The sequence below is a fragment of the Diadema antillarum genome, unplaced genomic scaffold (assembly GCF_040938485.1).
Source record: "Diadema antillarum isolate AM-2024a unplaced genomic scaffold, OU_Dant_1.0 seq00000266_RagTag, whole genome shotgun sequence".
In the NCBI taxonomy this organism is placed as follows: domain Eukaryota; kingdom Metazoa; phylum Echinodermata; class Echinoidea; order Diadematoida; family Diadematidae; genus Diadema; species Diadema antillarum.
Window position 1 is genome coordinate 910,537 of NW_027271303.1, and position 15,359 is coordinate 925,895.

Sequence of the window (15,359 nt, forward strand, 5' to 3'; positions counted from 1 at the left end):
GCTCTATTTCAATTCATTTTTGGCCGACATTGGTGCCCACCTGAGAGTGTGCCATGGCCTACTAGTTGAGAAGAACCTGGTGTTAACTGCTTTACGAGTCATGTAACAGCTACAAAGACCTCTATTCAGTAGGCCCTAAACGTTCGACCAATACTGTTTTGTTTTTATTTTTATCTTTTGTGAGAGCATGCCGCTCCAAGTCAAGGACTGTATGCACAAATATGCTCAGCTATACACGCAACGCAAAATTATCATTTCGGCCATGGTGGGTCAGTGTGGATCGGTCCCGCTCAATCAGAATCTTAGCTATCCACCATGATCGACATGAGCACCGACACCGTGACCATCGTCCGGGTGAAATACGTGCATGTGCTCGGCAAACCTTGAGGTTAACAGGAGAAAAGAGAGAAAGACAGAAAGTAGAATGACGGAGTTGGTACAGGAAAGCAAAATTTTGGTTCATCGTTTTTTAATCTTTGAAGGGAATTTATGGGCCAGTTTTTTGGCCATTGCGGACAGAGATGAGAGAGAAGAGTCTCAGTACTCTTCAGGCATGTGATAATAACAATTAGTTTCCTGGGGAACTGTCCACTAAGCTGTAAAATCAAACCTAAGTTCAATTCAACTGATCTCTAAGACAATTCTGGGATAGATCAGCCCAAAAAGTTAGGAACTTTTTCACTAACCAATTTGAATTTGAATGCTATCTGCTCCCATCTTGACACACTCTAGAATACATCCTGTATGTCAATGTACATGTATCCTTCCAAACTAGATTTGTTCTGAATCTGTCCCCTACTTTGGGTTCATTGTTTGGCTTGATAGAGTTCCCATGTTAGCGAAACGGGGTCTAGGTACACTGACTAAATTTTGCACAAAACAGCTGTTTCTATAATTCGCATACACATATCTTATTGTATAAACAGTAAAACAAGCATTAATGATGTACGTAAATAAGCAAATGATCACACATGCAAAGTATGAATATATACTGTATGCATGGGTATTTGAGATGTTATGCCTATTCTCTTTTTGAAATAACCAGCTTTACCAGTATAAAACATTTTTATAGCCTAAGCTAATCTTCTTGTCCAAGGTTTTGATATAAAGTATGGACACTGATGGGGTCTTCATATGTTCAGAAAAAAAAAATATGATACTCAGAAATGGTTGTGTCAAAATAACATTTTTTTTAGGCAGACGGGGAGGGACGGGGTTATGCTAAAGTATTATTCTAATGTCCACTTACTTCTGTACACATTCGGAGGCGACGTCTCTCTTGCAGGACTCGGTGTGTGCCATCTTGTAGAGCACGAGGAAGACAAGGAGGTGGAGGATGATGATGTACATGAGGAAGATGGTGCGGGCAATCTTGCTGGACAGGATCAGCCGACCCTAGAGACGAGATGAGAAGAGGAAGAAATGCAGCTCCACGACAGTAACCATCGCATCCTTATCACTGCTCACACCTTGCAGTCAGCATCTGATTTCATTCTTATTCATTGTCATCATCATTCCATTCATTTATTTTGGCAAAATATAAAACAATATACAACTTACAAGTCATTATGAAGAAACCAATACATGCCAGGACTCTCCTAAGAAGCCATTGTGTGCTCGTAGCTGGAGCCCTCAAACAAAAAAGGTAAAATACAATCAACCAACACTTGTTGCGACATGGACCAATGCATACGCAAGATTAGTCCAAATTGAAATAACACATAAATGTGTACATAATTCATCAATTAACAAAAACAAATACTTTTCTGTTATTACTTGCTAAATAGTCTTTGCCATTACCTCCGTAAGTATCATTATCATCATCATCCATCTTTTTTTTTTTATCCAGGTTTGTTCCCGATAATGGGGGTGGCTGGATTTACCTCACTCTTGCAGCAACCACTCTCACACCTTCTCTCCATCTTGCCCGATTTAGGGTGTCCTCCTTTCTAAAGCAAACTTTCCCAAGCTCCTCCTCAACTTGTCTTCTTCCACATCTTCTGTGGTCATCCTCCCTTTCATCTGCTTGGTTATCATCATCAAACACATGTTGTCATTGCTACCATCATCATCATCATCACCATTACTACCACCGTCATCACTGTTATCATCTGCTCCCCTACCACAATGATGGTCATCACTCCACCACTTCCCACATCATCACCAGCACTTGCATTTGGTATGATAATCCTCATTCTACCCAATGTTATCACTTCATTTTGTTACCGTTACTACAATTATCAGTATTACTACCTTTGTCATTATCCCAATCTTCATCATAACATTTTCTCCCATTTAAAAAGAAAGATAGCCATCACTTCAGCACCTAACCTCATCATCACCTGAACCTGCTCTATCATTCTCGCTGTACTTGATGTTTATAACCCAAGCATATTTCATTTCATTTCATATCATTTATTGTCTCTGCATCATTGTACCCATCACTGTTTTCATTAAGGTCTTTTTCTCCTCCTTTAACACAATGATTATTCATCATTTCAGCACATAGTCTCCTCGAAATCAGTGTTCATACCAGCACTGTCTCATTACCATTATAACCATTATCATCATCATCATCTTACTGTCATTACGTAACAGCCTGTCACAGCTTTCATCACAATTATCCTCATCATTATCATTATCATCATCTTCAACAGCATTACCCCATCCATTTGGCCATCAATCATCATCATTCTAGCATTAATGATGTAGCCATCATCAAAATTATATAATAGCCTTCCGCATGCTGTCCGTGACTGCACGTCACTGAAGGATTTTAAACGGTCCCTTCTTGAATTAGTTTAATCTCATCTGTGTAAATTCATCTATATTTTTTTTCTGATACACAAGAAATGTATTTACACATCTCAAGAAAGTGTATTTTGAATTGAGATTTTGAATAATATTGTAATATAAAAGCAATATTTCATGAGACTATTATAATTTTGTATTGATATAATATGTAATCTTCTACTCTTTTTTCTTTCTTACCTCTTTATAACTGGTCCCCATGGAAGACCAGCGGCACCAGAAAAGTGCAGGTGATTATGGGCTATCCAGCCGTTATCTTTCTCTAATCCTACATTCTATTCTTTTTCGTATATCGATGATGTGTCACACTATTCATTTGCTATGTATGTATGTTTCATTTCATGCATGATGTATTACTTTCCTTGTACCTTACGTTGTCTTTTACATCTGTGTGTATGTTTCTGACGGAAATAAAACCAAAAAATAAATAAAACATCATCACTGGTATTGTCTGCAACATCATATCATCATCGTCGTCGTCGTCATCATCATCATCATCATCACCATGATCATTGTCGTCATCGTTATCATCCTCATCATCATCATCATCTAACACACTGGTATCACATACTACCCAGGATCCAAAAAAATTTTGCCAGCAGCCGTACCGTGTTTAGCGTGGCCTTGTCAAAGGGGCTGAGCCCCATGTATTTCCTCATCCGCTCCTTCCGGCTGAATGAGTTGAAGGGGTCCAGCCTCTCCTCGTACTGACTCTGGTATCGGCTCTCCGTGTCGTCCAGCTTGTTGGTACCCTGCCAATGCCAGTACAACAATGTCAGAGATGTGCACAAAGCCAAAATCGTTTGGGACACGGACATGTGCAAGTGAATAACACCACCACATATAGGATGGGCTAGTAAGGAAAGTGTATTACAATGCGAAGTTGAAACCCTGATAATGGATGGAGCTAAGCTGACGATGATGAAAAGTTACAATTTAAACTGATATCCTGCCCTTCGCATTCAAGTTGCAAAGTACTCTGTGTCTGATAGTGTAAAATTTTCGCTATGAAATGATAATTTTATTTGAGCCTTGCCCATTTTTTTTTTTTTTTTTTACAGTGACATCATGCTGCATTGTTTGGGCAGACATACATTTGTACCTTACTTGTTTCAGGATATTAGTTTTGATAAAAGCCCATTGTCCTGCAATTTTCTGAGGGCATCTAATATCAGAAAGCGTCTACAGGGTGGCGCACATAAGTATGCATACCTCATGGCATTAACCTGACTAAAGTGTTCATAACTTCCATATTTTTTACAAAAACTTCATAGTTTTTTTTCTTACTGCAAAGATCAGACAATACAGAATTGTATTCATGCCTATAAGATTTACCAGTTATGAGCTGCTCTCCCCCTGATTAACAAAAGCAGTAATAAATTTTTTTGGTAGGACAGTCAATTTGCTCTTCTTAACCTTCCGCTTCCTGTCTGAGAGATATTATTCCTCCTTAGCCCAGGTGGCTGTAACAAATCTTTTACTTTTTGTCTTTTCTGTTTAGTATCTGTGCAACTTCTCTAATGATTTTAGCTGCTTGCCATAGTTCAATTACCCTCTTTCTTTCTGAAACAGATGCATTTTCCCCTTGTTTCTTGCCATTTTGTTGATCCAGCAGATTGACAATGAAAATTCCAATCCTTCAAGGACAACCTCAAAGATATAGTCCAAATAAAAACAGCTGTAAATCCGTGAAAAATTATCAAAAATTCAGCAAATTTTCACATCATGTAGGCTGACATCTTGGAAGAAATAGTCTGTAATTTTAGACTGATTGAACCTACAGCTACCGAGAGAGGGCAGCATTGCACAATGAGGAGGGTATGCATACTTACGTGCGTCACCCTATACTATATGGTGACTTTCAATATGGAAAGTGAGATCTATAGTGGGCCCATGGAGAGACTATGTACACACCTGAGGCCCATAATTACTCACCAATTATTCAAGAGATGGTTTGTATAATTCCAGAGGTTGTATAGATACTATACATAACTTCTGACAAATATATCAAGAGATTAATTTTTCGCGCTGAGCGGCTCAAAAACATATTCGCAGGGTTCTTCAGTTCGTGCTGTGCAATTGTCAACTCATTCAAAACGTGCAGAGAAAACTGTGAAGGGATTTTCGCGGGTTTTAGAATTTGCGCTAGCAAGAAGTAGTGCGAAATGCGTGAAAATTAATGTACCGCGAAAATTGCCACATTTACAGTAATATATTGACTAAGTAGAGCAGAGAATGTGGTTACCCGTGACGATGGGTAGCTCTGCAGGAAACGGATCTTCTCGTAGAGTTTGACGTTGTCCTGTCTCAGCTTGTCCAGTTCTGTCTGCAGGACCAGGTTGTGCTGCTGATGCTGACGGTTCTCCTGAATAGATTTGATCGAGAATTGACGATGGTCATACAGGCTCGCAATAGAACTCGTTGATATGAAATTCTGATTCCAAGCAGTGTGTCAAAAACAGAAGAACTTCCTTCACATGAATTTTATTAATTCTTCTTCTTTTTCTTGGGCTAGCTTGGAACTTTGAAAATAATGTTTCATCTCACAAACCTTGTAATGAATGCAACATTCAGCCTACGACATGAAAATGTCACATTAAAAAAGGCTTTCAACCCCTTGAAAAAAGAAAATCCAAGATTTAGAACTTGCTAATGGGCAGTAAAATATTCCTGAAGAGACTTTCTAATCATTATATAGACACAGGTTCTATTAGACATTACATAAATTATTTGGTTTAGGTGAATATGTTTTAACTGAGCAATCTCTTTGAAATTTGCTTTGTTGATGTTACAATAAATGGTGATGTATTCACTTCAGATGATAATCTTATATAGATCCATTTCATTTCACTTGCTGTTCTCTACAACTTTGTCATGGACAAAATTGTACAATGAAACTACATTTATAAAATATGATGAAACTATATTTACCTCCGCCAAGGGAGGGGGTTATGTTTTCATTACTGTTGGTTTGTTGGTTTGTTGGTTTATTTGTTTGTCCGTGTGCAAAATAACTCAAAAAGTTGTGCGCAGATTTGGATGAAACTTGCAGGAAAGGTTGACAATGACACAAGGAACAGGTTATCAAATTTTGGTAGTGATCCAGACATTTTTATGGATTTTATAAAGGACTTTCGATATTTTGGCAGGTAGGGTCAATGACCTTGGGAATCCAAGCTGCGCATATTTTAGGTTTTCATACGCGCACTAAAGTGCGTGCTCTAGTTTCTGCTAGAGCAAGGTGCGCTGCGCAGCTGAGTGTTTATGTCGTAACAAAGGCTTCGGGCGATTTTTCAGCATGCAAGTACATTTGTATGTACGGGTGGAAATCACTGATCTCTATGGAAAAGCAAGATCATCAGTGGAAAGTTGCTGCTTGGCGGAGGTCTGTGCTCTCAGAGTGCTTTTCTAGTTTGATTTTGTGACACAAATTAGTCCTCCTCCTTGATTTTAGTCCTATGGCAGGATGAGGGAGAGAACAAGGACACAGGTGGAAGAACAAACTCACAACTTCCAGCTCCTGGTTCCTCATGCGGAACCGCTCCCGCTGGCTCGACACGATTGGGAGCAGTGACTCCGCCGCTCCAGCATTGGCGGCTGTCTCTACGGGGGCTGTGAAGAGAAAACAAAAAAGGGGAAAAGAAAGAAAAAAAAAGAGAGGATGTGAATGGGTTAAGACAACTTGCGTGTGAGTTTGGTAGATATTCTCAATTAAGAAAAGATGCATACACAGTCACACCCCCCCCCATATATCAAAATCTAACCACGTAAAAGACAAGATGTCTTTGACATAATTATTGTGATAACTGGTAGAGTTAATATCTGATATTAGATTTTTCATGCCTTGTACCCTGATATTCATGATTATTTCTTTTTTAATTACTGATCTGTTGTGTACTTACCATTATCTCTCATGCTTCCTTAGTGTCGGGCATATCTTTTGCTCAAATTTAGACATTTTCATACTACTAACCCATTTAATTGTGTGTGTCTTATACTTGATATTTATGATAATGTCTTTATTGTTTTTAATTACTATCTGTTGTATACCTACTGTAATCATTCACATTCCTTTTTGAGTCAGGTATATCAATTTGGAAGAGTTTAGAAGCTTTCATGTTCACAACCGTTGAACATTTTTACTTTTAATGTACCATTCCAGTGTAAAGTCATCGATGCAAGAATTTAATGAAACTTGTGAAACTTCCTTTCACAGTGGCAGATCCAGAGGGGGGCGCAACCGGCGCACGCCCCCCCCTTTATTTTTCATTAAAAACAAAAGAAATAAAAAGAAAACAATGAAATGAAACCCGGACGTATCACCAGAAATATTAGTTGCGCCCCCCCCCCCCCTTACAGAATTCCTGGATCCGCCCCTGCTTTCATGACAAACTTTCAATTTCAAGATTACTGAAGTGTGGTATATAGATAGCAGAGAAAGAATAAAATACTGTAAAAGTGGTTTCTTTCGCGGTGGTTTTATTTTTGCGCTTTTTGCGCTTTGAGGTTGAACCGCGAATTTAGCATCACGCGAAAATGTTTTGAACTCGTCGCTTGTTACAACGCTATCATTACCGACCGCGAATTTAAACACACGCGAAAAAGTCGGCACTGATGGAAACCGCGAAAGTTTCTGTACGCGAAAGAAACCACTTTTACAGTACAGTGTAATCCTATAATCTCTGATGTTGCCAAAAACACTCAAGACTGCCGAAGAAAGAGAACTCATATCATCAGAGATGGTAAAGATTATTTTGGGTCACTCTCTCAGTATTACATTCTCATTAAAATACAAAAATTACTCATCTGGAATTCATGATCTTCTTTTTTAGTTTTCTGCCCACTTCTTTTTCATTTTTCTCCTTCAACAAACTGACCTGCACTTCTCGTCTCACCAACTGCCTTGGCAACCAGTTCAGCCTCTGTGTTTGACGGGGTGGCTTGGCCCTATGCAACAAAGAACGTGGCAAAATAGAGAATAGGAGCGAATTTCCACTTCAAACAACATGGCCGGCAGAACCGTGGGGGCCATGGGGGCTCGGGCCCCCACACTTTTTGTGCACCATACAAAGGAATACGTAAGGTGTCATTACTTTGGGCCCCCACACTTTTTTTAACCGGGAGGTACGTAAGTGGCACTAAATAGAAATAGAATGTTTTTCCACTGAAGACCTTTTTTTTTTTCGCTTGTCAGCTGAAAAAACCCGGAAATGGAAGGAGAGATGAGCCGAGGACTTTTTTTTTTGCTTGTTAGCTGAAGAAACCCGGAAATGGAAGGGGAGAGATGAGCTGCATGAGGACATTTTTTTTTTTTTTTTGGCTTGTTAGCTCATGAAACCCGGAAGTGGGCCCCCGCCTCCCCCCCCCCCCCCCCCTTCACCCCCACCACTTTTGAAAACGCTCCACCGGCCCTGAACAATGACAACATCTCATTTTGAATGGATACATACAGCAGCAGGCAAAGCCACGCCCATTGGACAATATCATATTCTTGCTCGATCTCTTCATTAAACCCTTAAAGGTAGGGAATCCCATTTGCATGCCTTAAATGAAGAGTTGTATAAATACAGTGGTATGTTGAAGAAAGTATCATTTTAGAAACTCCCATAAAGTATTGAAAGTGGAAGGTAACATTTAGTACATTTTTTGACCGTTAGATTTTGAATTGAATCTTTTTCGGGGCTCACCGTAAATTCCAGTACATTACTAGGCTACCTTTGCAGACCCATGCACTGCATGTGTGTCCATCATGTATATTTTGTGAAGAAAGTTCATCAACACTTACAAACATTTCTATATACATTCTTGCCACACACTCTATATGTTATTACATCAGCTCTTGTACTTTTAAATTTGTGTTTATAGATAACAAATACAGAAGACTGCAACAAAAAGGCTTAAGTGTGGCTGACACACAGAACTACTGAGTAGTTGAGTTTTGTGCATTATTCAAATTTTAGATAACTGTTAACTTCCAAATTTCTAAGCAGTGGCCTAAGCAAGTCCCCTGAGGTTCATATTTAATGTTTTGCTGCATTTTGGGAGGTCTGTAAAAGGTATCCCCTACCTTTAAAGAAGGTATTGGGGCAACCATTTTCAGCAGTAAAAACAACATTCTTGCCATTACATTAAATCTATGCTGCATCATCTACACTTAGGAAACAGTTGGATGACATGTTCACATTTATGCATACATTCATGAAACAGTTTAGTTATGGCGACTGCAACTCTTACCCATGCCTCGCCAGACCTAGCAAAAATGTAGATATAAGCAAAATAAATTCCTTAAAGAAATACAGAATGGAAGGATGATACCCTAACATTGCTTTTAATATTCACGTCCTGAAACACTGATCAATTTGAAGTCGCCAATGAACTGGTCAACTGCACAGTGACAACTGAATGCTTAGCATTCCACTGGCTTTGATGTTCCATGCTCCATGCTGCTCTTACATTGAGTTTTGATATGGAGACCAAAGAAGATGTTTAAGTTATATTTTAGAGGAACTTTGTGGTATTTATAGGTTATGAAAAAAAATCCTTACAGTTTTTCTTTAAATCTTCATTTTATCAATACCCCAGGACTAAAAAAACAAGAGACCCGCGGGTCTAGCGCTCACCTGAGTATCGCAAGTTCACCTTTCACGCAGTCACTAATCTAAATTATTCACAGCTCTACCAAAATTTGATGAGGCATTCTCAAGTGGAAGATGAAAATGTACAATAAGGGCCCAATTTTTTCAAGATTCCTTAATTTGGGGGAATTGGGGCCCCCTGGGGCCCTCTGGGTGGGGCATGGTGCCCAGTTTGATAAATTGAGATCCTGACCACCTAGGGATGCTACCTGCCAAGTTTGACAAAAATCCATCATGAGGTTTTCAGGAAGAAGATGAAAATGTACAATTCAGGCCCCCATTTGGACCCTTCCAACCACCCCCCCCCCCCCCCCCCACCCCCAAGAGGGGCACCCCTGGATCTCCTATGAACAAACTTGAAACTACAGTCATTAATGTACTCACTCATAGTATTATCTCAGCTCTATAACTTCTGATTCTAGAGAAGATTTTTAAAGATTCCTTCATTTGGGGGGTTTGGGCCCCCTGGGGGCCCCCTGGGCGGGGCATGGTGCCCATTTTAACAAATTGAGATCCTAACCCCCTAGGGATGCTACCTGCCAAGTTTGGTGAAAATGGGTCATGGGGTTCTCAAGAAGAAGATAAAAATGTACAATTTAGGCCCCATTAGGACCCCTCCTCACCCCCCCCCCCCCCCCCCTGGGTCCCAAGGGGGGCACCCCTGATTCTGCCATGAACAAACTTGAAACTACAGTCATCAATGTGCTAACTCATAGTATTAACCTAGCTCTATCACTTCTGGTTCTAGAGAAGAAGATTTTTGCGGATTCCTTAATTTTGGGGGGTTTGGGCCCCCTGGGGGCCCCCTGGGTGGGTCATGGTGCCCATTTTAACAAATGGAGTTCCTAACCCCCTAGGGATGCTACCTGCCAAGTTTGGTGAAAATGGGTCATGGAGTTCTCAAGAAGAAGATGAAAATGTACAATTTAGGCCCCATTAGAACCCTTCCCCACCCCCCTCCCCTGGATCCCAAGGGGGGCACCCCTGATTCTGCCATGAACAAACTTGAAACTACAGTCATCAATGTACTAACTCATAGTATTAACTTAGCTCTATCACTTCTGGTTCTAGAGAAGAAGATTTTTACAGATTCCTTAATTTTGGGGGGTTTGGGCCCCCCTGGGGGCCCCCTGGGTGGGGCATGGTGCCCATTTTAACAAATTGAGTTCCTAACCCCCTAGGGATGCTACCTGCCAAGTTTGATGAAAATCGGTCATGGGGTTTTCAAGAAGAAGATGAAAATGTAAAAAGTTTACGCACGACGCACGACGGACGACGGACGACGGACGACGGACGACGGACGACGGACGACGGACGACGGACGACGCACGACGCACGACGCACGACGCACGACGGACGCCGGACGAAGGGCGATCGCAATAGCTCACTTGAGCCTTTGGCTCAGGTGAGCTAAAAAAAGGTTAACAATTTAACATCTCGTGCACATTTGTGTATAATCTTACTCACTGGGATTAGTACCTGAATGTGAAATCATTAAGGATCGCCCCCGACACTGTACAGGCATGCTAACCTGAAAACATTCAACTGCACATTACTTGAATATGAGACCATTCTGGCAGTTTTCTTTCATTATATCGAAATTTTGTTGTAACCGAACAAATAAACAATAAAAATACGTAGACCGGATAATGTTGCAGCCTGAATTTTTACTTCATTGTAACCGGAATTTTGTTACAACCGTGTGAACAGGAGTTCACTGTATCTGCCTGCACTTGCCTCTCCTTCTCCCCTGTACTTGGACGAGAGTGCGTTCACACTCAGCAGATCCTTCTCCAGCTGGCTGATGAGTTCCTTCTGCTCGGCGACCGTTAAGCTCTGCTGTGTGAACTGCCCCTGGAGCTCCACATATCGGCCTGTTGTGCATGAAAGGAGAAAATTGTGTGTTCACTACCTGGAAAAGAAAAGCTTTAACATCTCCAGCACATACAGCAGCTGTAACTGTGATGAAAAGCTTATCATAAAGGCATTATTCAGAGTGCTTCCCAATTGAAAAGCTGAGCTGCATGGCACTATAGGCCTATGCTGTCAAAGTCTATGATACTATGTAAATTTAAAGGTATGAAAACACACACACACACACTGAATGCATTAAAAGAATGGGACTTTGTGAGTGACGACAGATTGGTTATAGTCAGTATTTTCTGTCAACAGTAGTGTCCACATATTCAACATTCAGTAAATAGTCTACAAGCATGGTGATAATTGTTCATAGATCCCTTGATATCGACAGCATAACTCTAAAAAGAAAAAATTATCAGGCTGGAGTGTTGTTTCATGCATCTGAACATCATCATACATATCATTCAGCTCAGTCAGGAAAGTTTAATAATTTTTCTTTTTCAAATGGAGCCGCCACATCGATAGTGTCTTCAAAAGCCTGCCAACAATAACTACATGTAATGACCCTTGTCTTTGATTTACTCCAACACCTCCGCTCGGCCGTCAGATGGTAAAACGGTCTATCTCGAAAATTGCTGTTCTGAGAAAAATGACTTTAAAGTTTAGAGGTTTGAGCTTTTTTAGGAGATGGGTATAATGCATTTTTAGCAATGGGACAAGAAGAAGCACATTAAACACTGATAACTGAAGAATTTTGTGCTTATTTGGGGTTTTAATTATAAAACAAATGAGATTTTTGTGCAGATAGACTGTTAAACCACAGCACATGTATACACTCCCGCTACACATCATAAGATGGTAAAATGGTCTATCTTCTAGATAGACCACAAACACCATGTAAACTGGTCTAACTCGAAGATAGACCATTTTACAATCTGACAGTGATGATTTAAAAAATCTCAGTTAAGAAGGTTATATGGTTTATGTAAAAGATAGCTCGTTTTACCTCCAAACGATATTACCGACAATGGGCTAACTCAAAGATAGACTGTTTTACCATCAAATCTGAAGGAAAAATACAAAAAAGTACCAAGATAGCGGAAATTATCTCTAAAACAAGACATGATGGGATTTTCTCGATAGCACCATTGGAAAGAGCACCCTCACATGTCCCGGAAAGTGAATTTACCTCAAAAAGTCAAATTTTCGAGTTAGACCGTTTTACCATCTGACGGCCGCACTGAAACATCGCACCTATCTATGACACTAGACCTGACAAACAATCGTCCTCATCATCATTTCCTTTCATGTCTCTGCACATTTTCCTCGCCTCATCACCATCACTCTGGCCCCAACCAGAAACAGATAGCACTCTCTTCCCACACGTACATATTCACCTCCAGTAACAGACGTCCAACACGCTTTTCAACCTACTGCTTCCCAACTCTGGAATCAACTGCCCTCAAACATCCATATTGCCACCTCATTAGATACAAGCTGATAATGCCCCTGCTTCACAACTCACTCATTTCTATATGTACAAAAAAAATAAAACAGAAATCACTTTTTGATCACACACACTTGACCACTGCAATCCTGTTCATGTTCAAAATTCATCATTAAAAACTCCAGCCAGCCTACAATACTATAATTGCTAGGATGCTATTGACAAAAGTTATTTGTTTAATGCAAATGGCACGCATTATTTGTTTTGTTCATAAGAAGGAAAATCTAGCTAAGATTTGTGTGCAAGTCACATAGAGACTAAATATCTGAAATTATAAAATTCCAAACTTCTCCCCTCGAAGGTTGTACTTGTATCATCCAAATTATATGAGTTTGCTCTATTTAAGTAAGCTTGAAGATTTTTTTGAGTCCTCATGTAAAATCAAGGGGTGCGACTTTTTGTTTGTTTTGTGATGCACGGTCACAATTCATCTTCTGACCTCTTTTTCAGGGATGTAATGCCTCTCTCCTTTCTCTCCCTCCCTCTCTCTCTCTCTTTCTCCCTCTCTACAGTATGCAATGTCCAGGAATGCATCACTTACAGGTATCCATGGTAACACGCCATAATGCTGACAAGATGACGAGGCAAAGTGTAAAACTGTCTGAGACAATGTCCTTTATTTGCATGTTTAATTAAATGACTGAGCTTCAACCAACCTTGAATTGTAGAGGGCAAGCTTTCGTCCTCTCCTGAGGACTTTCTCAAGCCTAATTAGGCTTGAGAAAGTCCTCAGGAGAGGACGAAAGCTTGCCCTCTACAATTCAAGGTTGGTTGAAGCTCAGTCATTTAATTATTCATCATCCCCAGCCGATGAAAGTTTTTAGTATTATTTGCATGTTCTAGGGGAAAAAAAACATGGCATCCTGTCATCTCCTCCCATTTCTTTCTTCCTCCCGACGAACATATTCGTAGAAAACAAAAGGAAAAACATGCGAGACATGATTCGCTTTCAACTTGTTGCGGCATTGCTTGGAAGTCAATTTGTAGGTTTACATCATTCTGTTTGCCTGTTAACTTTCTTGGAGACAAAATTCTTGAACAATGCTTACGATAAATGGCAAGATAAATATGAACACATATATATATATATATACGACGCAACGCAACAACACATACTATGACCTAGGATAACTTTAGAGTCATGTAAGAACCTGATGAGCTGTACTGTGTTCACTAAAGTCTGGATGAAGGCTAGTAAATTCGTCCCTCTCTTCTGTATTATCTCCAAACAATGCAAAACAAAGTGGATCTTAGCATACATTTGTACACTACCATCATATTGACTGACCAACATAATAATCTTAGAGAATGATTCTCGGTATCAGTTTTCAGTTATTAAAAACAACTTAATAAGTACTTTAATGTGCTTTAAAGTATTGCAGCAAGCAGTGTGATAAGCACTGAGAACTTTAAAAAGACAACAAAAGACAACAATACTACAAACTTCTCCCCCCCCCCCCTCCCATTAGCATAGTTCAGAAGACTTTATCTAGACAGCATCATTGCATTCATGAATGAGACACTTTTTAAGAGTTGAAGATGCCTCGACTAAGAAAACCTTTCCATTATAATCATCAAAGTTTTAAAAGAAGAAAGTCAACTGTAAGGATGTGCTTTAAAAGCGGATGAGCCTACAGACATTGGCTCTAAGGTGTCCAGCATTTGTGGAAACCAATTTTCCTTTCATTCACTATCTTCTTACAGGAGACAGAAAAAAAAATATACATATACATGTACATGTACATATGACGGAAGGATACAATGGTTTTAAAGCAATGCCGCTTTGAGCAAAATTGAAGTGCTCACAACAACAAAAGTGACATCTCTGATAAAGAACAAAAATTATTAAAATATGCTCTGTTGGCCAGCACTCAGAAATATATCCGCATTACTAGTTTGGGGAATACACAATGAGTAGTCTAGTCTCCTGCAATGTTTTCTTTCAGTTGGTCCATCTTACATTTTGGGCCGATATCCAGTTTGTGCATTAACGAACATTTAAAGAATTAATGTTGTTCTTCTCCAAATATGGGTATGCACTTGGGATTGTGCACATAGTTCTGCCCACAAAATAAAACTGCGTCTTCAACATAGATGTTTTTGTCAACACAGTACAGCTCCTTGGTTGAAAACTCATACAACTACATATTAACATAGTGAATACATTCAGCCTGTTGTTTTGTTTAATAAATATATTTGCCTCTAAGCCCAGAATGTTGTTTTCTTTCTTTTTTTTCCTCATTAAATATGCTAAAAAATATAAGTAGCTTAATGCACCAACAACTTGTGTTCCTTTGGCTCTGTTAATTGGTCATGATACATTACATTATGATACAAGAATATGAAGAACACTTACATGAAACAATATATACCGGAAAAACTTTGAAGCACCCAAGCACTGGAATTTCTCAATAAGCAGTGGAGCAAAAAAAAATCTGCTGCAGATTTTATTCAATTCATTGAATTCAACAATTTGCTCCCTATATTTCTGTTTTCCATTCACTACTGCCCTCTGTAGTTGAGGTTTTGCATGGTTTGATACTGAT

At 39.6% G+C, this 15,359-nt stretch overlaps 1 protein-coding gene across 1 annotated transcript; it reads right to left on the minus strand.

Moving 5' to 3' along the window:
* Positions 1-306: 306 nt before the first annotated feature.
* LOC139729870 (protein CASP-like) lies at positions 307-13,364 on the minus strand. Its single transcript, XM_071640794.1, has 8 exons — positions 13,355-13,364; positions 11,184-11,320; positions 7,689-7,758; positions 6,320-6,423; positions 5,057-5,176; positions 3,420-3,563; positions 1,250-1,395; positions 307-382 (listed from the first exon to the last, which is right to left on the minus strand). The coding sequence occupies exons 1-8, from the start codon at positions 13,362-13,364 to the stop codon at positions 307-309; spliced, it is 807 nt and encodes a 268-aa protein (XP_071496895.1).
* Positions 13,365-15,359: the final 1,995 nt, after the last annotated feature.